Here is a 23,412-nt window from a genome sequence, read left to right as displayed (position 1 = left end):
CAGTCCGTGGACCTGTCAGACACACTTTCTTTTTGGGAGAAAACAGTGTGGGTTTAGAGTTGCCAATATTTTCTGGGACTTACTAGGGCTCACAGTTATAAGGCTGTGGCAGCATCCCATTCAGATTACCCGGCTCTTTTTCCTAGCCATCTTTGAGCCTCTAAAAGAATGGGCTTGTTCTGTTCTATTTTAAGTGTCTGGATGACTAGACCATGGTGATGTAGATGTATGTGGTCAGCAAAACCCAGAGTGTGTGGCAGCCATTCCAGTGAGCCCTTTGTTTATGGAGTGCCCCAAGGGAGTAGAAGTAACCAGATAGACCGTTGTTCTTGCCAAAGTCACGAGGCTTGTGATTGAGGTGTGGTATGGCATCGAAGGAAGGATGCTCCTGTTGAACTAGGTTTTCCAGTCTATTTTGGAGAGAAAAATCATACCTTCCTTTCCCACATCCTCACCAAAGTAACTCTGTTCACCATAAACTCATCGTTCTAAACTGATGATTTAAAAGAGGCACATTTCCTTCCATATGCTGAATACTTAATTAATCATATAAGTCAGATCTTTAAAGGCAGTTAAAATATTGTTTTTACCTCCAAAGTCCAAGCTTTTCAAATGCATTTAACTGAGTAAACATTTAGACTTTTGTCTTCTTTGTGCCTTTCATGTGTAGACCCAAACCACTAACTGAAATGATTTTTTTTTTCAGTGTACAAACGTTACTGTGGGAATAAATTGAACATTTCTGGAAACCATTTTAACTTCATTAGGCCAATAAAAGCTCATCCAAGAAAACATTATTGAACATTCAGTCAATGCCCATTTATTTTTCCAAACCCACATTGGCATCCTACAGAACAACTTCCTTTACTTTATCCTATGAATTCAGTTTTTTTTTTATGCAAAGATATTAGTCTTCACATCTCATTAGGGAGCAGTCATTCATTGGAGCAACTATAGTGTTATTCCCACACATACAGCTTTCCTAGTCTTTTGCTTAATTCTTGTGCTTCCTGAGAAAATATTACACAAGTCATTGATTCTTGAGACAATGCAATAGTCTAAAATTGCTGTGTTGAAAGAAAGATATTTCTGATGTTCTTTGGTCATTGAAAATATTGATAATATTCTCAGAAGAGAGCATTGAATGCTTGAACACCCTGGGCTATTTGTGCACCCCGGATATTATTCAGGTACTGTTGCCTCTAAATTCATTAGTCTGCTTAAGTGTGCTGTGCAAACTGGCTAGATATTGAATTGAGTTCATCCCACTTACAACTGATTTTTTTCTTTCTCATATTGCATATGATCTTGTCCTCTTTTAGGAAAAAAGCCATTAGCTTTGTTACCATTTTCAAACTAAAGTCAAGGAATTAAAATTTGAGCCATTGTATCCAAAATCTCCATCCTCATTTTTTATGATTACTTTCTATGACCCCCCCCCCCCCCCCGGCTTTGACTGGCGATCTATAAGCTCTTTGTCCAACAAAGGGCTGAGATCTGCCTCAGTCTTTTCAGCAAGAAAAAGTGATGGTTGGTGATGCCCACATGCTTGTTATTCTTTTCTAGATTTTACCATGGAACGGATATGGTTGCTGCTCCTTCTAGCTGCTAGGGTATGTCCAGGGTCTGCTCAGTTCAACAGTTACAACTGTGATGCCAACCTCCACAGCAGATTTCCTGGTGAGTCTGCCCTTCATCTATTGTTTAACTGATTCTGAGAAAAACAATTATGTGTGTCTAGCAGTCATTTAAATACATACGGAAAATGAGGTCTGTCTGTCTCTTTACATTGAATGAATATTAACAATGGAAGATGAGATCAAGACAATATTTCTGGCTTTTTAATTTATATACACATTGACATACAGAGTGATTATGAAAGTCAATAATATCATAATGACTGCTTGCAAATATAAAAAGTATAGTCAGTGAACAATAAATTGTGAGTCTAATTTTCTTTAAAATTTGCCTAATTGATGACATATTTCTCAACTTAATCCAGACTTTTAAAAACTGTTTTTATTAGTGAATATATTTATTTGGGAGTCATGTTTATTGAAATAGCTGTGAAATATTATGTGATATTTCTAAAATATTGTTTCAATGAAATGTTTGTAACTATCAAATTGCATAAGTCAATTTTCAAATGAATTTTACAAAACCTACCAATATAATAATAGTTGTGAAATTTGTCCATATTGATGGACATGTCCTACAGATCAGTAAACGGACACATGATCAGGAGGTACTCTAAACCTTGTGTAAGTGTCATTCTTCATTAGTTAGAATTACCTCATCTCCATTCCACATTTACAAAGTAACTATCAGAGAGTTAGAAACTGCTTTCCAAGTCCACCATGTGAACTGCAAGACCTTTGGTCAGCATTTGCCTTCTTCATACCTGCCAAACTTTCAATTTGGAATATGTGAGAGTAATAAACCAGAATAGAGCAATCAGTAGGTGGTTTCATTTGTTGAAGTGAGACTGGAGTATGGCCAAATGGTTTCATAAACTCAGACCTATTGTCTGGGTTCTTGGCCTGTGAGGCAAGATACAGAGGTCTTTGTGGAATATGTACAGAGGTGAATCTGTAGAATATGTGAAGGTGAGATTTTAATAGCACTGAGTGTCACAAATAAATTCTCTTAAAGTCACCTTTACTTTACAGCTAATCTCTACTTATAAGTGAGTACATACCATGTTTGTCTTTATTGGTCTGGATTACCTCAATCGGGATGAGTTTTTCTAGTTCTACTCATCTGCCTTCAAATTTCCTGATGTCACTGTTCTTAACAGCTGAGTCAAGCTCCATTGTGCATATGTACCACATTTTTTTTATCCATTCTCCAGTTGAGGGGCATCTAGTTTGTTTCTAAGTTCTGAATATTGTAAATAAAGCTGCTATGAACATAGTGGAGCAAGTGTCCTTGTGATATTATTGAGCATCCATTGAATATATACCCAAGAAAGATATCACTGAATCTTGAGGTAGATTGATTTTCAATTTTCTGGAAAACCACTATATTGATTTCCAAAGAGGCTGTACTGCACTCCCACCAGCAGTAAAGGAGTGTTCTCCTTCCTCCAATCCTATCCAGAATAAACTGTCATTTGTGGTTTTGTTCTTAGCCATTCTGACAGGTGTAAGATGGAATTTCAGAATCATATTGATTTGCATTTCCCTGATGGCTAAGGATATTGAACAATTCTTGATGTGGGATTCCCTTCTGTATGCTGTGAATATCATTGGTTAAAAAAGGAACTGCTTTGGGCCTATAGCAGAACTATAGGGGAACAGAGCTAGGCAGGGGAAAACTAAATGGAATTCTGGGAGAAAGAAGGGCAGAGTCAGAGAGAAGCCATGGCACTACCACCGGAGACAGATGCTGAAACTTTAGCCAGTAAGCCACAGCCGTATGGTGATACACAGATTATTAGAAATGGATTAAACTAAGATGTAGGAGTTAGCCAATAAGAAACTAGAGCCAATGGGCCAAGCAGTGATTTAATTAATATAGTTTCTGTGTGATTATTCTGAGGCTGAGCAGCTGGGAACAAACAAGCAGCCTCCATTTCAACAAATTGGTACCAAATTGGCAAATTAAAATCCACTTAAAAACCTGAGAGAGCTTGAAAATGAATTCCAGATACAAAAATACAGAGTTTAACACAGCTTCTTGCTGTTTTCTGGTGCTGTGCTGCAGTTTCTTTACCAGAGGTTTTCCTGACTCAGCTGTAGCAAAAACAAACAAACAGACAAAAACACACAAGCTGCAAATGCTGCCTTTCTGGGCCATGCTGCCAGTGAGACCTCTGGCTCTTTCAGGAGACCAAGAAGTTAAATGGACTTTGTAAGCAGCATTTTACAAACTGCTTAATGGCTCGACATAGACTGGCTGCATACTTGGAACTGAGGCAATGAGCATGGCTTGCAGAGGTGGTGAATGGACTTCCACCATGTTGGACTGTGTGGAGCAAGCATGAAGTACTGTATAAAGCCTAGTAATGCCGCATCTTACGTTCATAAGAAGCGCTTAGCATTTTAAGAATTAGTCCTGGTCAGAAAATAATTATAAATACACAAAGACAAATTCAGATTGAAAAGACCTCTAAATTGGTCACAGTGTTTAATAAGTGTATGTAGGCTTGGGAGAGAAAAAGAATATACACAGTTATAAAAAGAAGTAAATGGTTTAAAAAAGGTTAAAGTCTTTAAAGAGACAGGGTAAAGAATAAGCCATGTAAAGATGGATAATAAACAGAGAATCTGGATTATGTATATTATTGTGTTTTCTTTGATTTTTTTTGACTGCAGAGAGACATTTGATACTGGGGACTGCTAAGCCAAACCAACATATATATTTTAAAGGTATCTTGAATTCAAAATATGGGTCTAAGGTTATGTTGCTTTGGAAAAGAGGTTTTTCTTTTGTTTCCACAGATGATAAGAACCTGTGGATTGCTTCCAGACTAATGTGATTTAATGGACTGAGACACCCTGAAATGTTGCCTTAAACACCCCTCAAAAATTACTTCACCCAACTGCTGACTGAGATGAGTCTAGCATGCAGGATACACCATGAAAGACCTGATTAACAGCACTCCAATCACCAGGAAGTAGTCTAGAGAACTATGCCCATATTCACAAATATTGTTCATAAATGTTAATATTTAAAGGGGGATATGCTATAGAGATGGATACTTTGCACTGGTGTGGATCTTGGTTTTTTGATACAAATTTAAGGTCAATTCTGTTATATGTATTTTTTTTTTTTTTTTTTTGGTTTTTCGAGAAAGGATTTCTCTGTGGTTTTTGGAGCCTGTCCTGGAACTAGCTCTTGTAGACCAGGCTGGTCTCGAACTCACAGAGATCCGCCTGCCTCTGCCTCCCAAGTGCTGGGATTAAAGACGTGCGCCACCACCGCCCGGCCTAGTTATATGTATTTCTTATCTTTATTAAGGTATTATGTTTGTCCAGCTCACTTAAAAGTGTAATATATAATTAAGAGATATAGGTTAACAGATAATCATCTATAATAGCAAAGCTTGTAGTCACGTTAGTTAGATTTTCTTGATGTACAGAGATGTATTTCAAGTGGATAGGCATTCTTCAAACCTTTCAAAGACTATAGAATGTGGCATTTAAAATATTTTAAGAATTTAAGACTTCTCATGACAATGAGACACATCTCCTCCTGGCAGCACCAATCTACTTCAGGAGGAAGATGGGCATCCAAGAGGTTCCTTATGGAGCTTGCTAGCCATTTGGGAAAAAAACAAAAACAAAAAAAACCCTGCTTTTGCCTGTATGGGTTGGTGAACTGGACATGCAGGACCCATAAATGACTGCTGAACTTGCCTAAAGGTGAGTCAATCCTTTGGGGTTCCTGCTTCATGAAAGAGTCTGCCAGACATTCTGCAAGACAGAGAAAAAAGTGACTGACAAAATTCCAATATAGGCAGAGCTGTCTTTGAAATTTCCTGCTTTGTGGAAAAATCTGCTTCATACTATGGGCCTGTAGGCGGAAGATCAGATGCCCCAATGGTACAGAAGAACTTTGGGTGACTGTCTAGGCAGTGAGATGTCTCCATCAATTCTAGAGGTTTGGAAGTTGCTTACAATGAACTTACTGTTTATTTAGGTAATAGTATATCCTTCTGGAGTCTTTGATAGAGTTGAAGAATAGATAGTTATTATTATAATTATCCTTAGTTATGATAAAAGATAAAGTAGATATAAATATTGTAACTAATTCTTGCTTGGTACCTGTTTTTATATGTAATTTTACTATATTAAAGTTGAAACTCTAAATTTTTATTTTAAAAATTTCTTTAAGTGTTTCTCTGCCATTTGAGATTCTTCTCTTGAGAATTCTCTGTTTAGTTCTGTGCCACATTTTTAGATTGGATTATTTGTTTTTGGATGTCTAATTGCTTGACTTCTTTATATATTTTGGAGGTCAACCCTCTGTTGGATATTGGGTTGGTGAAGATCTTTACCTATTCTGTAGGCTGTAATTTTGTTCTATTGAAAGTGTCCTTTGCCTTACATAAGCTTTTCAGTTTCATGAGCTTCCATTTATTAATTGTCAATTGTCATGGCTCAGTAACAGAGGGCCCGAGCAGGACTCATGGATTTCCCTGGGATGAGGAAATAGAAGAGATCTCCCAGGTAGACTGGAAGTAGGGATGGGAACTTGAGGGATCTGATTCGGGGGGGGTCATGGAGAGGGAGAGTAATAAAAGAGAAGACTGGGAAGGTAGAAATGTGATGCAAGGGAAACTCCCATGAATCTACAAGGATAACTCCAGCTAAGACTCCTAACAGTAGTGGAGATGTAGCCTGGACTGGCCGTCTCCTGTTATTATATTGGTGACTCTTCTAGTTGTCATCAGAGATCCTTCTTCAGCCAGTAACTAATGGAAGAAGATGTAGACTCACAGCCAAACATTAGGCTGAGCTAGGGGAAACTGCTGAAGGGAGGGAGAAAGGATTGTAGGAGCCAGAGTGGCCACAATAAAATGTACAGAATCAACTAACTTGGATCATAGGAACTAACGGAGTCTGAAACAACAACCAAAGAACCTGCATAATACTGACCTATGCCCTCTACATATATGGAATAGTTGTGTAGGTTGGCCCACTTGTGGGACTCCTACCAAGGGGAATAAAGACTATAATATTTTGGCTGGCTCTTGGGAACCTACCTATTCTTTATACTGGATTGCCTTGTTCGGCCTTAATACAAGGGGAGGTACTTAGTCTAACTGAAACTTAATATACCATGCTTTATTTATATCCATGGAAGCCTGGCCCTTTCTGAACAGAAAAAGAGGAGGAGTAGATTGGGGTGGGGGCTGGACATAGGGAAGAAGAGGAATGAGTGGAAACTGGTCTGGATGTACAATAAATAAATAAAGTAAATTAAAACAATCTTTAGGATGGACAATTTCAAATGCACACATAAGTAAGAAATAGTTTTAAAAATCTCAAGTTGGTCATAGAGATTTATTTACTATGTATGCTTATAATTTTTGTTTCATCTCTCTCTTCCACTCTTCTTTCTAGGCTATTTTAAGTAAACTTATTTTTCATGCTTTGGTATGCATATCTAATGGAAATAAGTTTAAAAATCATTAAACTTTATGCACATATCTAATACACTTAATAATTCCTTGATATGCTTTAATGCTCAGCCAAGTTGCCTCTAATTTGATCATTTGTTCTATGCTATCAAATCTAGGATCCTGACACTGTGGGTGCAGCGGCATGCAAGTCAGAGGCGCTGTCAGAATGCTCTTCATGCAAACCCTATGAACTAATTAGAGCTGCAGTTTTGAGTAAATCATATTTAATAGTATTTGGCAAGAATGTTCTCTGTTATATAGTGTAATGGAAATTTTCTTACTCTATTTTGTAGGCAGAATAAAGACCCTGAATCTTTTGTAACATGGTTTTTGGTAGGTGTGATACAGTCTGTTTTCTTTAACTAAAGACATGTTTGGAAACGTAAAAGACACAAGTTAGAAGAGACTATGGGCAGAGAGAAAGACTAAGGAGCTACTGGCAGTGGGAGTAATAGGAGGAGACAATATTGTTAAGAGAAATGTTTCTGTTTCGCTCAGCAGAGGGTGAGATTGATTTGATTTGGGAGAGTAAGGGAAGGCTAGATGATATTTTGCCCACAGGCAACTGGTGTGGATGCTGTTAACTAATGCGGAAAATAAAAAATACTTCGTGCTTTAAAAAGAAAGTTGGATTTTGGAACAGTAGTTTAAGGGAACTTTCTGGAGAATGGATAGTGACATCGTCTCTCTCCTAGTAGGAAGTGCAGATACGAGTTTGAGGAGGGAATATCCAAAGTGAAAACAGTTCTATAAAGTCTGAATCTCTGCTTGGTGTGTGAACAGAAAATGGGGGTGACATAAATATGGCAGGTCTGTCAAAAAGGCGACTGTTAAGATTATTTTTAAGGTGAAGGAAAAAGAAGAGTAGCCTAAGCCAGAAATTTAGATGAGGAATGTTTTTAGACCCTGAGCGCTGCATTCTCAGAATGGAAAGTCCTCAGACACTGGAAATACTAAGGAAGAAATGAATAATAAAGAAAGAAAGTATAGAATGGTATAGGCAAAGGATGCAACCCTGTGAGTGTAAAAGCTGTTTCTTTTATTTAGGAGATAAAGAGAAGTAAAGACACAGAGAAGAGCAGAGGCACTGACTGCTCCTCAAAACATGCAGTGGGAGGAGCCTTTGCAAGAGCTGAGAGACCAGATGGCTAGATGGGGTAGTCTAGACAGGAATTTATTTGGGTAGGTAAATGGGTTCACTTGTTCTAAAGATTCCTCAGCAGAGACCAACTGGCTGATGTAATTCCATGTTTCTTCTCCTCCTTTTCTCCTTCTCCTTTCTTTTCCTTTTCTTTCTCCTTCTCTTTCTCTTTTTCTTCCTCCTCCTTCTTTCTCCTCCTCTTCCTTATTGTGCTTATATTATTTTTCCCATTTTAATTTTTTATAAAAATTTCATACACTGTGTTCTGATCACCCACAAGTTCTCCAGATCTTTCCCGCTGTCCCACCCACAGAGCTCCACACCATTTCTTTCAAAGTAGAATGAAATGTGTTGATTGGCCACAAAGTGACAAGGACAGCAAAAGATCATATTTATCCTGTGGTATAAACTAAGGGACTATGCTAAAAATCATTCATTTATAATAGCTGATAGTATCTACTGACCACTTACAGAAAATCATTTTGAGTAATTGTGGGATCCATTATCTCACCCTAAGTATGTTATTTTTGTCTCTAAATATGACTGAAATCTGTATTTGAACCATATAAATGAATCTAATTAACATTTATGATTAATAATATGTGGTTATATGTTCTTGATTTGTTCCAGAGTCCATTATTCCATTAAAAATGACAATCATGTGTTGAGATTATCACTGAAAATAGAATTTCTTGGTCTAAAACTTCTCTGTGCCTACATAGTAAAGAAGAAAACATCTTTGGCTTTGAATAAGCATTAATCTCAATGTGTCATGTGTACCGTGTCAATGGCATGGATAGTTTGAAGATTAAAGAATTTGTACCCTCTTACCCAAGTGAAGCAGTCATTCTCTGTATGTTTAGACAAATAATAACTATCCTTGGTATAAGAGTTTGACAGCACCATTAATCATACATCCTAACTTTACCTGGTAATTGACTGCTTGTGCTGTTAATCATGTTTATCCAGAGGAAAATTTATCTTCCATACCATTATAATTGGAGTTGTCTTGCTATTTTGAAGCAAAGTTTACTCTAAAGGCAAACCTTTTCCTCCTCACAGTGTCTAGGAGATAGCAATGTTGCTATCTCCCTTGCTAAGTAGTGGGATCCATGGGTCATCAAGGTTAACCAAGTGCTATCTACTTTTTCTAAATAATCTGTATATATTTCAAGGAGGACAGAAAATATAACACCATGTGATGTAAAGTAAATCCTCTAAGAACAGGGAGCAAGGAATTTCTCTAATTTTCAACATAGAGGACCAATTTAACTTCCTGTTTCAATCTTACAAATGCCAAAACAGTCATAGGCATTTCTCCAGATCTTTCCAAATGTACCTACTTATATACAATCACCCACATATACCCATGTTTAAAATTTAAAATTTATATTAAAGGAATAAAAAAATTCCAAAACCCAAATAAAGTAGAAGTCTCAGGAGAGGCTTTAGGATTTTATGAGTATTACTTCTTATTATGTCTTGTTTTGCAGGTTGTTTGTGGAAGAATAGAGTGCACAAATAAAGCTGAAGAGTTAATTGCTCATTGCCCTTTGACTTTGCATTTCTTTCCCAAATCTGAGCTTCTCTTGGGGTCAGCAGGAGCTCCAGGATCTACTCAAGATTCTAAGCAGAGACAGAATAAGAATGAGTTTGGCAGAGGGAAGGGCTGTCTAAATGCAAAGCAATGTTAATAAATATAGGAATTATTCTCACCCCATCTGACCTCGGCTATTTTAGGACATTGGAGCTATTTTCTCTAATTTCCATGGCATTTATTCTTGGACCAAGATAGCCACCATGGTTCTAATTTGTTTAAATTTAAGGAAACGCCATCTAATTTTGAAAGTAGTGAACTCTTTGCTACCCTGGCTAAAATGACAAGGAACAGGCTCACGAACCACTGAGATGTTACACACTCCCCAGACTAAACACACAGCTAACTTTTAAGTACTGGACGCTATATTTGGACAGGTGAAGTCTATCAGTAAGAGTGCTGACCTTTGAGACTGAGGGCTACATTTTGGAGGCAGCCTCTGCTTTCAGAAGGGAGTAGTAGGGCGGGGCTAGACAAAATTTCTAGTCTTGTGAAAAAGCACAACCAGAGAGACCACTGGGTACTAGAACACCCATGTTCTGACACCATCAAAGGGTGAACTAAGTGGTTATGAGAAATCTTGGGCAAATCAGTGTTTCTTAACTTTAAATTGACATTCCATTTAAAATAACACTAATACCAATACTAGGTTTCATGTTCTGAGTGATAAGTACAGCCGTATTTGATTTCTCATAACAAAAAAGCCAAGTCACTTTTAAACCTCTTTTTGTAGTAGGAAAACAGGATTAGATTTTGTCTAATGTTGTCAAGTTAGCACTCAACAGTGATATAATGGTAGGGCTCTTTCTTCACGTGTTGAAGCCCCTGCTCTCAAACAAACTTTGGATAGCAAGTTTAAAGATGATGCTAGGACGATGAATTATGCATAAAACTATCTCTTAGTTAAAGAATCAAAAAGCTGTATGGTGAGTTTATTTGTTTAGCCTTTCCAGTTAAAGAATTAAAGGGCGAACTACACATAATGAACTCATTTTATGTTTGACTTTGCTTAACGGTTGTGTTGTCCCATTCCTGAGGAGCAGGTAGTAGAATCGTAATTTCAGGGAACATGTCTGGTCATCCGTGAAGATAAAGAAAGCCATTTCTCCTGTCTTCCTACTTGGGGCAGTATTTTGGTCATCCGTTTGTCAAGGGGATACCTGCTTCCTGCTTTGCACCTGTGATGATAATTCTTAAACAGACGAGGTTGAAGGACTGATTCAGGCACTGTATCTGTCACATTCATATTAATAGACAATGATAAAACATTGTGGAGGAGAAAGCAATTAGTCAGCAAGAGCAGAAACTGAATAATTCAGCATCCATCCCCCCTTTAATAGTGAAATATTTACTACACGAAAATTGTATTTCCATTGTACAAGTAAAACCTGTATCTCCTGCCCCCCCCCTTTTTTCCTGCCTTAAAATGTTTATCAGACTCCTCTGGTTCCAATGTAGAGCAGCAAATGTGATTATAAGTCTTCAAAGTTTGCCTCAGACTCCACATGAATATCTGAGAGCCCAGGAAACAGCAGCTTGTATTTGCTAACGAGAAACAGATGTTGCTATGAAAAATAAGGTGGTGAGAAACCTGTTCAATATAGAGAGGAAACTTGAATCCCTAATCCACTTTAAATTCTTCATCAGCTACTGGTATTTTGCGTAGATGAAATATCAATACCCCTGAAGGAATTCTTGCTGTTTTAGTACCAAAGCCCGATTCTTGTATAAAATCTTTGTGAAAGGAAATATAACTTTAAAAATGAGTTAAAGAAACACACACATCTGTTCTCTAGGTAATTTGTAAATTTGGTGCAAAAATCCACTGCTTTTATTTTAGGAACAGAAGAAACAGGAACGATATATAAATTATTCTTAAAGCCTATGATGATGGCACAGGTTATTATTAGAATATTTATTGCAGTCCAGGAGGTAGATGATTTCCAGGTGAAATTTTTTTATGAATCTTAAAGCATTATATCCTTGTGCAGAAAACATTCTTTCTTCTCCACACAACTGGCTTTTGTTTATGCTGTTGGCTTTGCACCTATACTTCTTTTCAGCATGTGCACATCAGCCTGTGAATGTAAGATTATGTCCATGTGATCCTTGCATCTGAAGTATATGGAGCATCTAACTGCTTACAGTGGACCATCCACTGTGTTGCACATCTCCAACCATTCCAGAGTCTCCCATGGGTAGGAAATATTTCTCAGTCCCTTCATCATGATGCACTGTCTTTGTTAAAAGCACCACTTTTGAAAAAACCACTCCATTTGGCACAGTAGTGTTCTGCTGTGGTTTGTGGAATGGGGTATAGATGAGAAAGGGAGACTGGTTCTTTCCTCAGCACTATCACATGTGTGTGTGTGTGTGTGTGTGTGTATAGTGTGTGTGTTGTTTCTCTCCCTCTTGCTGCTTTTATATTTGAATCTTCCCTCTTATTCACCTGTGCATCCTGCATCCTACCCATACCTATTTGGTGGGAATGCTTAGTTCCTCCAAGTAAAATCCTCCTAAGAGCTTCTGTCCAATCAAAATAATTAGCCATATCTTAGCAACTGAATTGACAGAGACTTATCACATCAGCATCACTTGGGAGCTTCTGAGAGGTGTGAGCAGTGCAGGCCCCACTTAAAGTCTACTGAAGCAGAATCTGTATTTTAATGAGCTTCCCTGGTAATCCACTTTTTCCATAAAGTATAAGAGGTGACACTTAGAGAACTCATGATGGGCTTGCTGACTTTATATACTGGAAGCCACCATGCCAGTGCCATCTACATTCACAACTGTCTGACACTCGCTGCTATCAGTCATGACAGACATCAACTAATATGTCAATGGGAAGGGTAAATGATTTTAAAATTTCTAGAAAAGAGGTAAGATAACAAGTTAGCAAGATTAACGAACACTTAAAAAGTAAGTAAAAATACTGGAACATATAGCAAAACACTATGAATTGTGTACTATTTCAAGTTTTTCAATGTGAAGTCAAATAGTAGCTACCAATAAGATTACCAGTGTTCATTGAAAACTCTGAAGGCAGAGCCTTTCTTAGGCAGTTGGTAGAGACAGAATGAGGTATGGACAGTCAGGGTGGATCTGTCTGTCACCATATCTTTTCTTTGAAACTAAGAACCTCATGTTACGTAGTTAGTCACCATATGTGCTGTTTGTGAAAGATTTACAGCAAAGGCATAACAGAAAACATTTGCTAATATTATTAGGCACTCTGGGAAGAAAATCTAGAACCTTTGAGAAGTTTATAATTTAAAATTTGGGAAAGCAAATATCTGCTCACAGATAAGATGAAGGGAATAAAAATAAAAGAAACATAGCCTCATTCTTAAAACAGTATGGAACAGAGCACATGATGAGAACCAGGGATATTGATACTAGGTAATCACAGCAAAGGATTGCTTGGATATTATTTTGTCTGCTATTAATTTAATTTTCTTACTTGATTGTTTTCCTGAGTGTTTCCAGCTAGCAGCATGGCTCACTATTTAGAGTTGACAAACAGCAGTTTATAGTCCAAATTAGCATTTTTGCTCTTTCCCATCTGATATTAATTTACTCTTGAGGTAATGGTGCATCCTCAGGCTGCGTGGAGACTGATACCTAATAAGTATATGACAAATGTACTTTTGAATCTTTTATTGACATGAGGTAGGATTTAGTTTGGACATAGTAACATTAATAGCCTCTAGTCTATAACAAAAGTAGTACACGATTTTTAAGTACTAGAATTTATGTATAAGATTTTTGTGTACTAAGTAAATGTTTTTTGTACTAGATCATGGTCTAGAACAAAAGTAGTTCTAGAACAAAAGTCTAGAACATGCTTTTTAATGTTTTCTATTTGAAGATACTGAGTGCATTTAATTCAAATACCTGCTTACATAGTCACATAATAGTCACGACAGTCATCATGCCTTACCCTGATGCAAATTTATTGAAGTCATGCAAAGTATAAATGTGTCATCACTCTGCCAACTATCTAACTCCTCATGTGTAAAATAAAGTATCCCGATTGGAAGTTCATAGACTATACTTACCCTATGAATGGGTTAGAGACATGACGGACCTCAGTATAAACATATATATGTGTGTGTGTGTGTGTGTGTGTGTGAATAACTATAATACAGAACTTCTTTCCCCATGAGTAAAATGCTATTCTTTTAAAATATAATTGTACTTTTGTCTTTAGACAGCACTTACTAGCAACATGTTTGCCGAACGTTATACATATATGGAATAAGTAGAGCTGTCTTTGCTCTTTTCCTCAACAACCCCATAGTCAATTTATGTCAATTCAGCAACATGCAGATAAGGCCACAAATTCTTAGCTTGTGACAACCTGACTCATTTTTATATTATCTTAGTACTTTTGAAATTTTAATTAATTTATTATTTTACATATCAATCACAGCCTCCCCTCCCTTTTCTCCTCTTTCCCACCCTCAACCTTTAACTTGGAGATCTATATCACCTTTGAGTGCTCTCAGAAGACTTAGCTTTGTCAAATTATATTATACTATTATAAGAACCTAGATCAGTGCAATTAATGAAATCATTGGTATCCTTGTATCTTCTGATACTGGGATAGAAATATCTTGAAATCTGGCTTTAAGTTAGTACTAATCATTGCAGCACAGTGATTAATGTTTGCCTGATAACAGAAAATCAAAATGGAGGTCGGTCTTTACTATGTTTTTAAGTTGTAGGATGCTCAAGAGTAGAACATAAGACAGAACATGAAAATCAGAGTTAGATGGTTGACAAAGCGATGGCACGTTTATACTTTGCATGACTTTAATAAATCTGCATCAGGCTACCGCATGGCCACACTGATAGGTGAATGGAATATGCAATGTTGTTTTTACCAGTCTGATTTATTAACATATATTTCATTTTTTTAATGAGACACTTAGGCTGTCTACGATCTCCATGAAATACCTTGGCATATTGACAATGTAACTGCACACAGACTGTGTAAGCAAGCATGTCTGTGGGTTAAATGCATTCAGCATCATTAAGCACAGAACATTGAAAGTCATCTCCTAGGGACAATTACTGCTTTGCTCTCGTTATTAACTCACTTTTATTGGGTTAATAGTCAAATATCACAGAGCAAAAATCTCACTGACGCCAGTCACTGGCAACTAACACTTCCAAAAACATTATTTAAAACAAGTATTATTAAATAGCTGGAAAAATATCTACTTGGGCTGTGACTGTCCTTTAACAACTTGAAGTATCCTTTTCTTTTCCTCTCCAAGTTTCCCGAATGGTGAAGTTGAGCTGAATGGATGTCTTTAGTATCTACAAACAGGAAAATGGAAAAAATGTGTTTCCCTGAGGGACAGCGAAAAGTCTTTAGAAAAGGCCAGGATGGATTTGTACAGATCTCCTTTCTTCCCCTGTGAAAATCCTTTAATTTGTTGCTATATCTTCAAGTGGAATCAGTTTGTAGTGAATTCAGCTCAGTTGCAGGGTTACAAGGCTTCAGCTACAAAGCAGAAAATGGAAACAAGCTTATGTCTGAATCCAGAAACCATTTCCATCTGCTTGGTGAACTCTAAGCAGCAATTAATTCTTTCAAACAGAGGTGTGGAAGTTGAAGACTCTGGCTGGCTTAAGTCAAGGAAAGGAAATCTGTCTCTTTGAATATGTTTATTGATATGTAATTTTTGTGCATTTATAATATATCAAGTAATATAATCTCACTTGTTCACTGACCATCAGGCAAAATCTTAATGAACTTGTAAAATGCTGAAGATTCCACTCAACTTTTAGGTAGCTATTTTGCCATGGTAAAAAGACAGATCATTTGGTTTACAAAGGTTTGCCAGTTCTTAGCTGTTCTTGCCATATGATTCATTTCCTGACATATTTTCTTTGTATTTTAAAATATGATGGAAATGACACTACCTGCATCCCAAACACTCAAAACATAATTTTTATTCACACTACCCCACTGGCTTTTAATATTTTGCACTCTTTTATTACATATATATATATATATATATATATATATATATATATATATATATCTCCTGCAAAATTAAGCTCAATGTTGTCTCTCCAGAAAGCCAATCTTAATGAGCTCACCTGGTCAACTTTGGCTTTCTCTGCCTTCCTCACATACGCTGCCCAGTTCTTCTCTGGGTCATGCTATTGTTCCTGCTTTCCTGAATTGATTGACATAAGCAGTCCAAAACCCTTAGTGCAGTCTATTGTTCTAATACTTTATATAATAAATTTATTCCTCTCTGGGATGCATTGGTGATTATAATAGGTTTGGTACCTTCTGTGACATTCAGTTTATAAGACAAATATCAAAATGCATGCATAATTTTAACAGTATATGACAGCAAAAACCAAAAATAACATACTTTGTATTTGGGATCAAGAAAATCTTTGAGAAAAGATATAAAATTTGAGACCTGCTGGGTTGAGTCAGGGTTACTCAGGTACACCCTGGGTATGGGAAGAACTTGCAGTACCTTGTTGAGGATTAAAGTGTATGTAGAAAGATGTGCCAATCTTAAGGATGCACTTTGAAATCTTGGCATTTTTAACCTGGGGCACATTTATAGAACCCCAGCTAGATCACTAATCATAACTCCTCCAAACATTCTTTATGCTCCCATGCTAGAAAGTCCTGTCCTATGAGGTAAACACATTCTGGCATCTGCCACTCAGTATAATCCTTTTAAATACCTGAAAAACATTTTGCTTAAGAAATTGGGGGAATGGGCATGAAACAAAGAAGAGAATGTGGAGTGAGACCAGTGAAAGATCAAGGGTAATCTTGTAGAGCTAGTTAAGGTGTGGACTTTGACCTCTAGGAAATGACTAACTGTTGAGGCTCTAAATAAGAAGTTAGTATAGTTGGATTAAAATGCTACCAACTACACCAAAACAAGAGGCAAAAGTAGTTCACAGACACTCAATAAATTCTTTTAAATGACCTTTTTTATTGTAGGAAATAGGATCATTTAAAATTTTATGGTTACTTTTAAATAGTTAATATTGCTTAAGGCTGTAGAGATATCACCCAAACTAAGTAGATTTGTTATCATCTGTGTTGGCCAACATATATTCATTTATCTGGTTTTCCCACCTATGAATGATTAGAATTTTTGTCTACACCTATCCCTACTATTTTTCTTTTGTCCAAAATAAAATTTTCAGTTATTGCACATAATTGTAGCAAGTTTAAAATTATTATGAAACATGGAAACGTCTACATTGACTTATTCACTTTCTCAAAATATAGTTCATTTTACTAGTAAAAAAGTATAGAGAACCATATTTCAAAAAATTTACTATTGACACTATTTAGAAGATAGAGTTATTTAAGTAAATTAATTCTTTGCTGAATATCTTGAATGAGATTTACATATTTCTCAGATGAACACTGATGTGGGATGTCATTTTGTATATGTGTTGCTTATATTGGTTGATGAATGAAGCTTTTTGGGTCAATGACTTAGTAGAATAAAGCCAGGCAGTAAATCAGAACACAAATAGAGAGAGTAGGTGGAGTCAAGGGGGTATGGACAGCCAAGAACGAACAAGCAGTCTCCACCGATAAAAGTCTATATCATATGCCAAAAACTATTTTACTGTATTTAGTTTTTTTCTTAAACAATCAGGGTAATTTATCAGAGCAGTACAAATGCCTCTTGCTTGTTTCTACATTTTGTAAATTCAATGCCTGCTTCAGATTCTTCATTTTGCTGGGACACCCTGTTAAAAGTGGTGAATTTGCTGTATTCATTTCCTGCACAGACTTAACAAAGTCTCACCCAGTGAGCAATTTAAAACAATGGACACATGTTGTCGCCCAAGGTGAATTAAAGCCAGGGATGATTCTCTCATGGTTCTGAAGGCCAGAAATTCAGCCTCAAGGTGTAGCCACATTTCCATCAAGAGTGTGTGACAAGCTCTCTGTCCTGTGCCTCTGTGGCCTGGTGATGTTCAGTCTTGATGTGCCTCGGCTTCCAGACACTTCATTCCACTCTTCTGTCATCAGCTCAGGTTCTTCCTTGATCTTTCTACTGCATCAGCCATATTCAACAAAAGTTTATTCACTGCAGTGGCCTCATCATCTCTTAGTTAATTAAATTTGTAGCCATCACATTTTCAAATAAAATCTTGGGATAAGGTACCACCCAGTGAAAGTAAAACCTGTCGCTAGGAATTACTTATCCTTGGAACTCTCCTTTTTCTACTCATTTTTCTTTATTATTTGTAGAAGAACGGTTAGAGACGTGAAAAGTCTCTCTCTCTCTCTCTCTCTCTCTCTCTCTCTCTCTCCTCTTCTCTCTCTCTCTCTCTCTGTGTGCTGTGTGTTTATGCATGTGCTCATTTCATGTCTAGAAGAATGCTTCCTGATAAATAACAGAGCCATGGGGAACCATGCAAGCTATGTTTCACTTTTCTATGGCCAGCTAATGCATGCATAATCACTGGCAAATTTTTTCTTTGAGCAAACTGTGCATTTTGCACTCAGTATCAAACTATTCTTCATTTTCTTTCTCCAAGATGATTTACTATAGGCTAAATAAAATGGGCCTGTTCCCGATGCCTTCTCTTTCTGTGTGCTGGTAGCATGAGCCACCAAATAACAATGTGTTGAATAATTTGGTGTACGGCGGGTTTTAGCTGCTTCCTTTCTCTTGAGAAAACACATAATTTGTACTGCTTCACTCTAGACAGGAGATACGAATAACTCAGTTAACTCCAGTCCTAAATTTCCTCAGTAAACTGATTTTCTCCACTCAATTCTCCTGTCATACAACAGTGCTAAACCGACATTTCATGTATATCCTCTGAACATCAGGCTCCAAGAAACAGAGGTGACTTATAATATCTAAAAAAAAAAAAAATCTCCCCTTAAATTACCAAGTCAATGATGATTTTTCATGGCTGCTTTTCTTAACGACCTGTACTAAGATTAAGATTAAGAAATGAGTTAGACAAAGGAGATGGCAAATAAACCAGGCAGCACTCAGTCATCCACCTGCTTTCTACTGCGCTTTTATGACTAGCTTTTGCTTTTATGTATTTTTTGTTTCAGCTGAAAGAGACATCAGTGTCTACTGTGGAGTGCAGGCCATTACAATGAAGATTAATTTCTGCACAGTCCTTTTTTCGGGTTATTCTGAAACAGATCTGGCACTGAATGGAAGGCATGGGGATTCCCACTGCAGGGGCTTCATCAATAACAACACCTTCCCAGCAGTGGTCATTTTCATCATCAATCTCAGCACCTTGGAGGGCTGTGGAAACAACTTAGTGGTAAGATTCCTATAAAACCCAGTGCTATATCTGAGGTCATAAATATACACGCTCCCATTTCATGAAATAATCAGGAGTCCAATCGGTCTTCAGGAAGAAATTCCAATAAAGCCAAACAAATCACTTTCTTTTGCCTGTTTGAAGTATGAACTCCCAAATATACAATTCTGTCTTCTCATAATGGTTGTGTTGATAGGAGCTGGGCCGTGGAGAGGCATGTACTGGGCTGTGCTACTCTAAGCAGCTCTGTTAGACTGACTTTGATGGGCATCTCTAAGCACAAGCCATATTCCTTAGACTTTATGGGTGCAACAGTTTTTGTTCTTTTGTGGTGATATAGACCTGATGACCCCATTCAGTAAGAAATATTAAATATAGAACGGGAGACTTGAACTCTTATTTCATATTTTCTCTTGACTGGTAGTCGTTGATACTTTGTAAGACAGCCGTGTTTCTTGTGTGAAGTTCTTTATGGCGTGGGACTGCCCTTTGCATTTAAAATACTTATCATACCCAATTTTACCCATACAATACTGGCGGCACCTCTTTTCAGTTATTTTGATAACCAAATTAGTGTTTTGAGCATTTTTACCCTGTCTGAGAATTTATAATTAATATCATTTATTATTTTATTAATTGACTCAACACCAAAAATAGGAATAAGAAGAAATATACAATCCAGGGAATAAAAATTAATTGAAATTAATAATTTGTGGTGAAAGTATTAATTACATTAAATTTCACCTAGGACTATATTTTATTTAGCTTGCTCAAATATCATTTTATCAATAAATCCTAATAAAAGTGGCACAATTCACACAATAGCTTAGCACAGTAAAGAAGAAAAAATTGGTTTTCAGTCTTCAAAAAATTATGACCACAGATTAAAAAGAAAGGCTTGATTAGTCTAAGAGCATGGTTTCTAAGATTTGGTAGGGGCTAGCAGACAGGAAACAGATTTATTTGAATCTCCTTCTTTATCTTATCCCAAAGGGCAGTTACAATATTGTGCCCATGACCATTTCCAAGCCTGCAGACTACGTATTGTTGACTCTTTTTATTAAAAACGTTTATTCATCTCTCTGAGTTGTGTTCACAGAGGTTATGAAGCGGGCCTAAGGGAGAGGGCGGTTAGTTGATTATTGCACGTTTTGTTTTCTAGTGGAGGGAGCACAGGTAGGGACCAGTAGAATTTCCCCTCCTCCCACTGTGTTTCAAAGCCTCACTTTCATAGATTGATGTCACTGTTGCCTTGCTGCCTAGAAAATACCTCCAGAGAAAGGGCATGGAAAATGTTACTTTGCACATGTGCACTCTTCACATTTTAGAAAGCAGCTGAATATAAAAAGTGTGTGTGTGTGTGTGTGTATTTTGCAGAACTGATATACTTACCTAGTAAGTCAGGCAAATGGTGGAAGGAAGAGAGGTTTTCTTAATTTTCATATTTTATCTTTGGTATCAGCAGCTTTGGAGACTCCTCAGAGAACATTCCTATATGAGAAAAAGTGAATAGACTATATCAGTAGGTTGGAATTAAAATGAATGCTCCCTTCCTGCCTGTTTTGTCTCGTGCATAAGCAAGCTATTTGCCTTAGCCCTGTCTGTGTACTGTTAGGCCCATGCATAAAGTTTATCCTATTACTGAAAATCTAATATTACTTATTACAGTAATATCTCCTAATAATATTTGGTAAAGGCTGTGTGATATTTGGCATGGTGAGAGAACTACTGTGTTCTTCCTTGGTCTCATGTAAATCATAAACATTATTTTTCCAAAGATGATTTTTTTTTTTTAGTTTTATCAGCACTTCAGAATCTAGTGAAAGCTAAGCAGTGTTAGGAAACACAAAAGTAAGCAACCTTCTCTATAACTTTGGGAGTTCATGGTCTCCTTGAAATTTGTCTGAGAGTGAGGAACTCCATGATCCACCAAAGAAAACAGTGGAAAGGATAATTCTTAGTAGGTTTGTGACTTGAATTTATTTGTTCAAAACTTAATGGTTAGACGATGCCATGGTGCTGCGATGAATACACCAACGTAAGGTCTAGGTGAAACCTGTCCGCCGGGCGTTCTGAGGCTGGTTGAGGGAATACAAAGCAAGCAGGCTGCTAGTGTGCTGCAGAGAGAAATCATTGCAGGTATGTGGGCAAGTGAGAGGGTTTATTGGGGAAGATGTGGTGTTTTACATGGGTAAGGGTCCTGAGGAGGAGAAAAGGAGAGAGGTGGTAGGAGTATCGAAGGCAAGAGCAAGGAGGGCTTGGTGCAGGAGTGTTTTATTCATAGTGGAAGTCTAAACAGGCTGGCAGAGTGGCTCCGCAGGTAAAACCTGGAGATGTGCACTCTAGTGACAGAACCACAGAAAGGTGGGAGGAGAGAATCAATCCCACAAAGTTGTCCTTTGAACACCTTATGTGCACCTTCTCATGCCGCATGCACACAACAGTAATGTGCCAAAGTCTGGGGCTACAAAACTAATGCGACAAACAGAGCTAAAACAAATCTTTTAAGACATATTAGAAAAGTTGGGATTTATCAAGAGGTTTTAAAAAGTTAATTGTAGACTTCTACATATGTAATTTTTCCTTTCATATGAAATAACTAAAAGTCAAATGTCAGTGGTACACAAAAAGTTCCATTGACTTTAAAAGACACAGTGTCCCTTAAAATTTGATAAAGTGAATTGGGAGCATGGGGACCTTGGGAGAGGATTGAAGGGGATGGAAGAGGCATGGAGGGGAGCAGAGTTAAATGTAGAGCTCAATAAAAATCAAGAAAAAAGAGAAGAGAAAGTAGGAAAAAAATTAAAGTCAATACAACACAAAAAATAAATAAAATAAAATTTTATAAAGTATTATACTTTTAAATCTATAGCATGTTATAGCTAAACCAAAAAGAGAAATAGGTGGTCAAAATGTTTTATTTGTATGTAAATTACATGTATGCGCAGATAGAAACATTTAATTATTGAACTTGATTTGATGTCCTAACAGGTGTCCACACTTCCTGGTGTTGGTGCTTCTGGAAATGCAACCTCAGTACAGATAGGAAATATTTCAGGATATATTGATACTCCAGACCCGCCAACAGTCATCAGCTATCTTCCTGGGCTCCTTTACAAATTTAGTTGTAGTTATCCATTGGAATACCTGGTTAATAACACCCAGCTTGCTTCGTGAGTTCATGTTTTATCCTTATTTTCTCATATTTTCTTTATACTTGCTTCTTATTTTTGATGATTGTAGTCAACCTCAAACAATGTAATGGAGTGGAACATTGACACATCTATCTATCTATCTATCTATCTATCTATCTATCTATCTATCTATCTATCTATCTATCTATCTATTAATCTATCTATATATCCATCCATCCATCCACCCATCCACCTATCACCTTTTTGTCTGTCTGTCATCTACCTACCTACTTACTTCTCTATCTATCTGTCTGTCTGTCTGTCTGTCTATCATCTATCTATTAATCTATCTATCTATCCATCCATCCACCCATCCATCTATCATCTGTCTGTCTGTTTGTCTGTCTGTCATCTACCTACTTACTTACTTCTCTATCTCTATGTATGTATGTATGTATGTATGTATGTATGTATGTATGTATGTATGTATCTATCTATCTATCTATCTATCTATCTATCTATCTATCTATCTATATCTATCTATCTATGGCTATCTAGCATTCTTCTTATTTCTTTTGCTCAAAAGTCCTGGGTGCTTATGTAGTTCTGAAGTTTTGCATAGGTTATCATATCTGGTCACTACAATTCTGGGTCTTGCCTGATCCAATTGCCACTTGTTCTCCTGCTGAATTCTACAATTCCAGACTCTGACTTCTTATGATTTTTGCAGAGGGGTGAATATGGATGCAATAATGCAGGCCCAAGGAATTCTAGACAAAGGACTGGAGCTATAGGATATATCCATGGAATTATTGATCATTTCCAAAAATACATACATGAAGAGACAGTATGTCTAAAATATAAATACCTAGATATTTTTGAAAATTTTGACAAAATGGAATAACTGAATAATGAGTTTCCCTGTCTAATTTGATGGTCTGTATTATAAGATTCTCACTATTATTTTATCTTAGTACATGGAGATAAGGAAGGTACTTTTTGTTTCATGGTTAAAAATACAGAACATTTTTATAGCATATTGATGATATGTGATTCTGTCAAAAGCAAAGTTTAGATGTGGCTATGTCTAAAGGCGTGG

At 36.9% G+C, this 23,412-nt stretch overlaps 1 protein-coding gene across 1 annotated transcript in view; it reads left to right on the top strand.

The window, feature by feature from the left end:
- Nucleotides 1-1,574: 1,574 nt before the first annotated feature.
- Nucleotides 1,575-23,412, top strand: part of Zpld1 (zona pellucida like domain containing 1) — a 42,688-nt gene continuing 20,850 nt past the window's right edge. The window contains exons 1-3 of the mRNA XM_057765946.1: nucleotides 1,575-1,680; nucleotides 18,959-19,179; nucleotides 22,171-22,352. Of these exons, the coding sequence (XP_057621929.1) occupies nucleotides 1,575-1,680; nucleotides 18,959-19,179; nucleotides 22,171-22,352 (509 nt within the window). The remainder of the gene's footprint in view (nucleotides 1,681-18,958; nucleotides 19,180-22,170; nucleotides 22,353-23,412) is intronic.

This window comes from Chionomys nivalis, chromosome 3 (genome assembly GCF_950005125.1).
Source record: "Chionomys nivalis chromosome 3, mChiNiv1.1, whole genome shotgun sequence".
Classification (NCBI taxonomy): domain Eukaryota; kingdom Metazoa; phylum Chordata; class Mammalia; order Rodentia; family Cricetidae; genus Chionomys; species Chionomys nivalis.
Note: the sequence above shows the minus strand (reverse complement) of the source record. Positions and strands in the feature narration are given on the sequence as shown.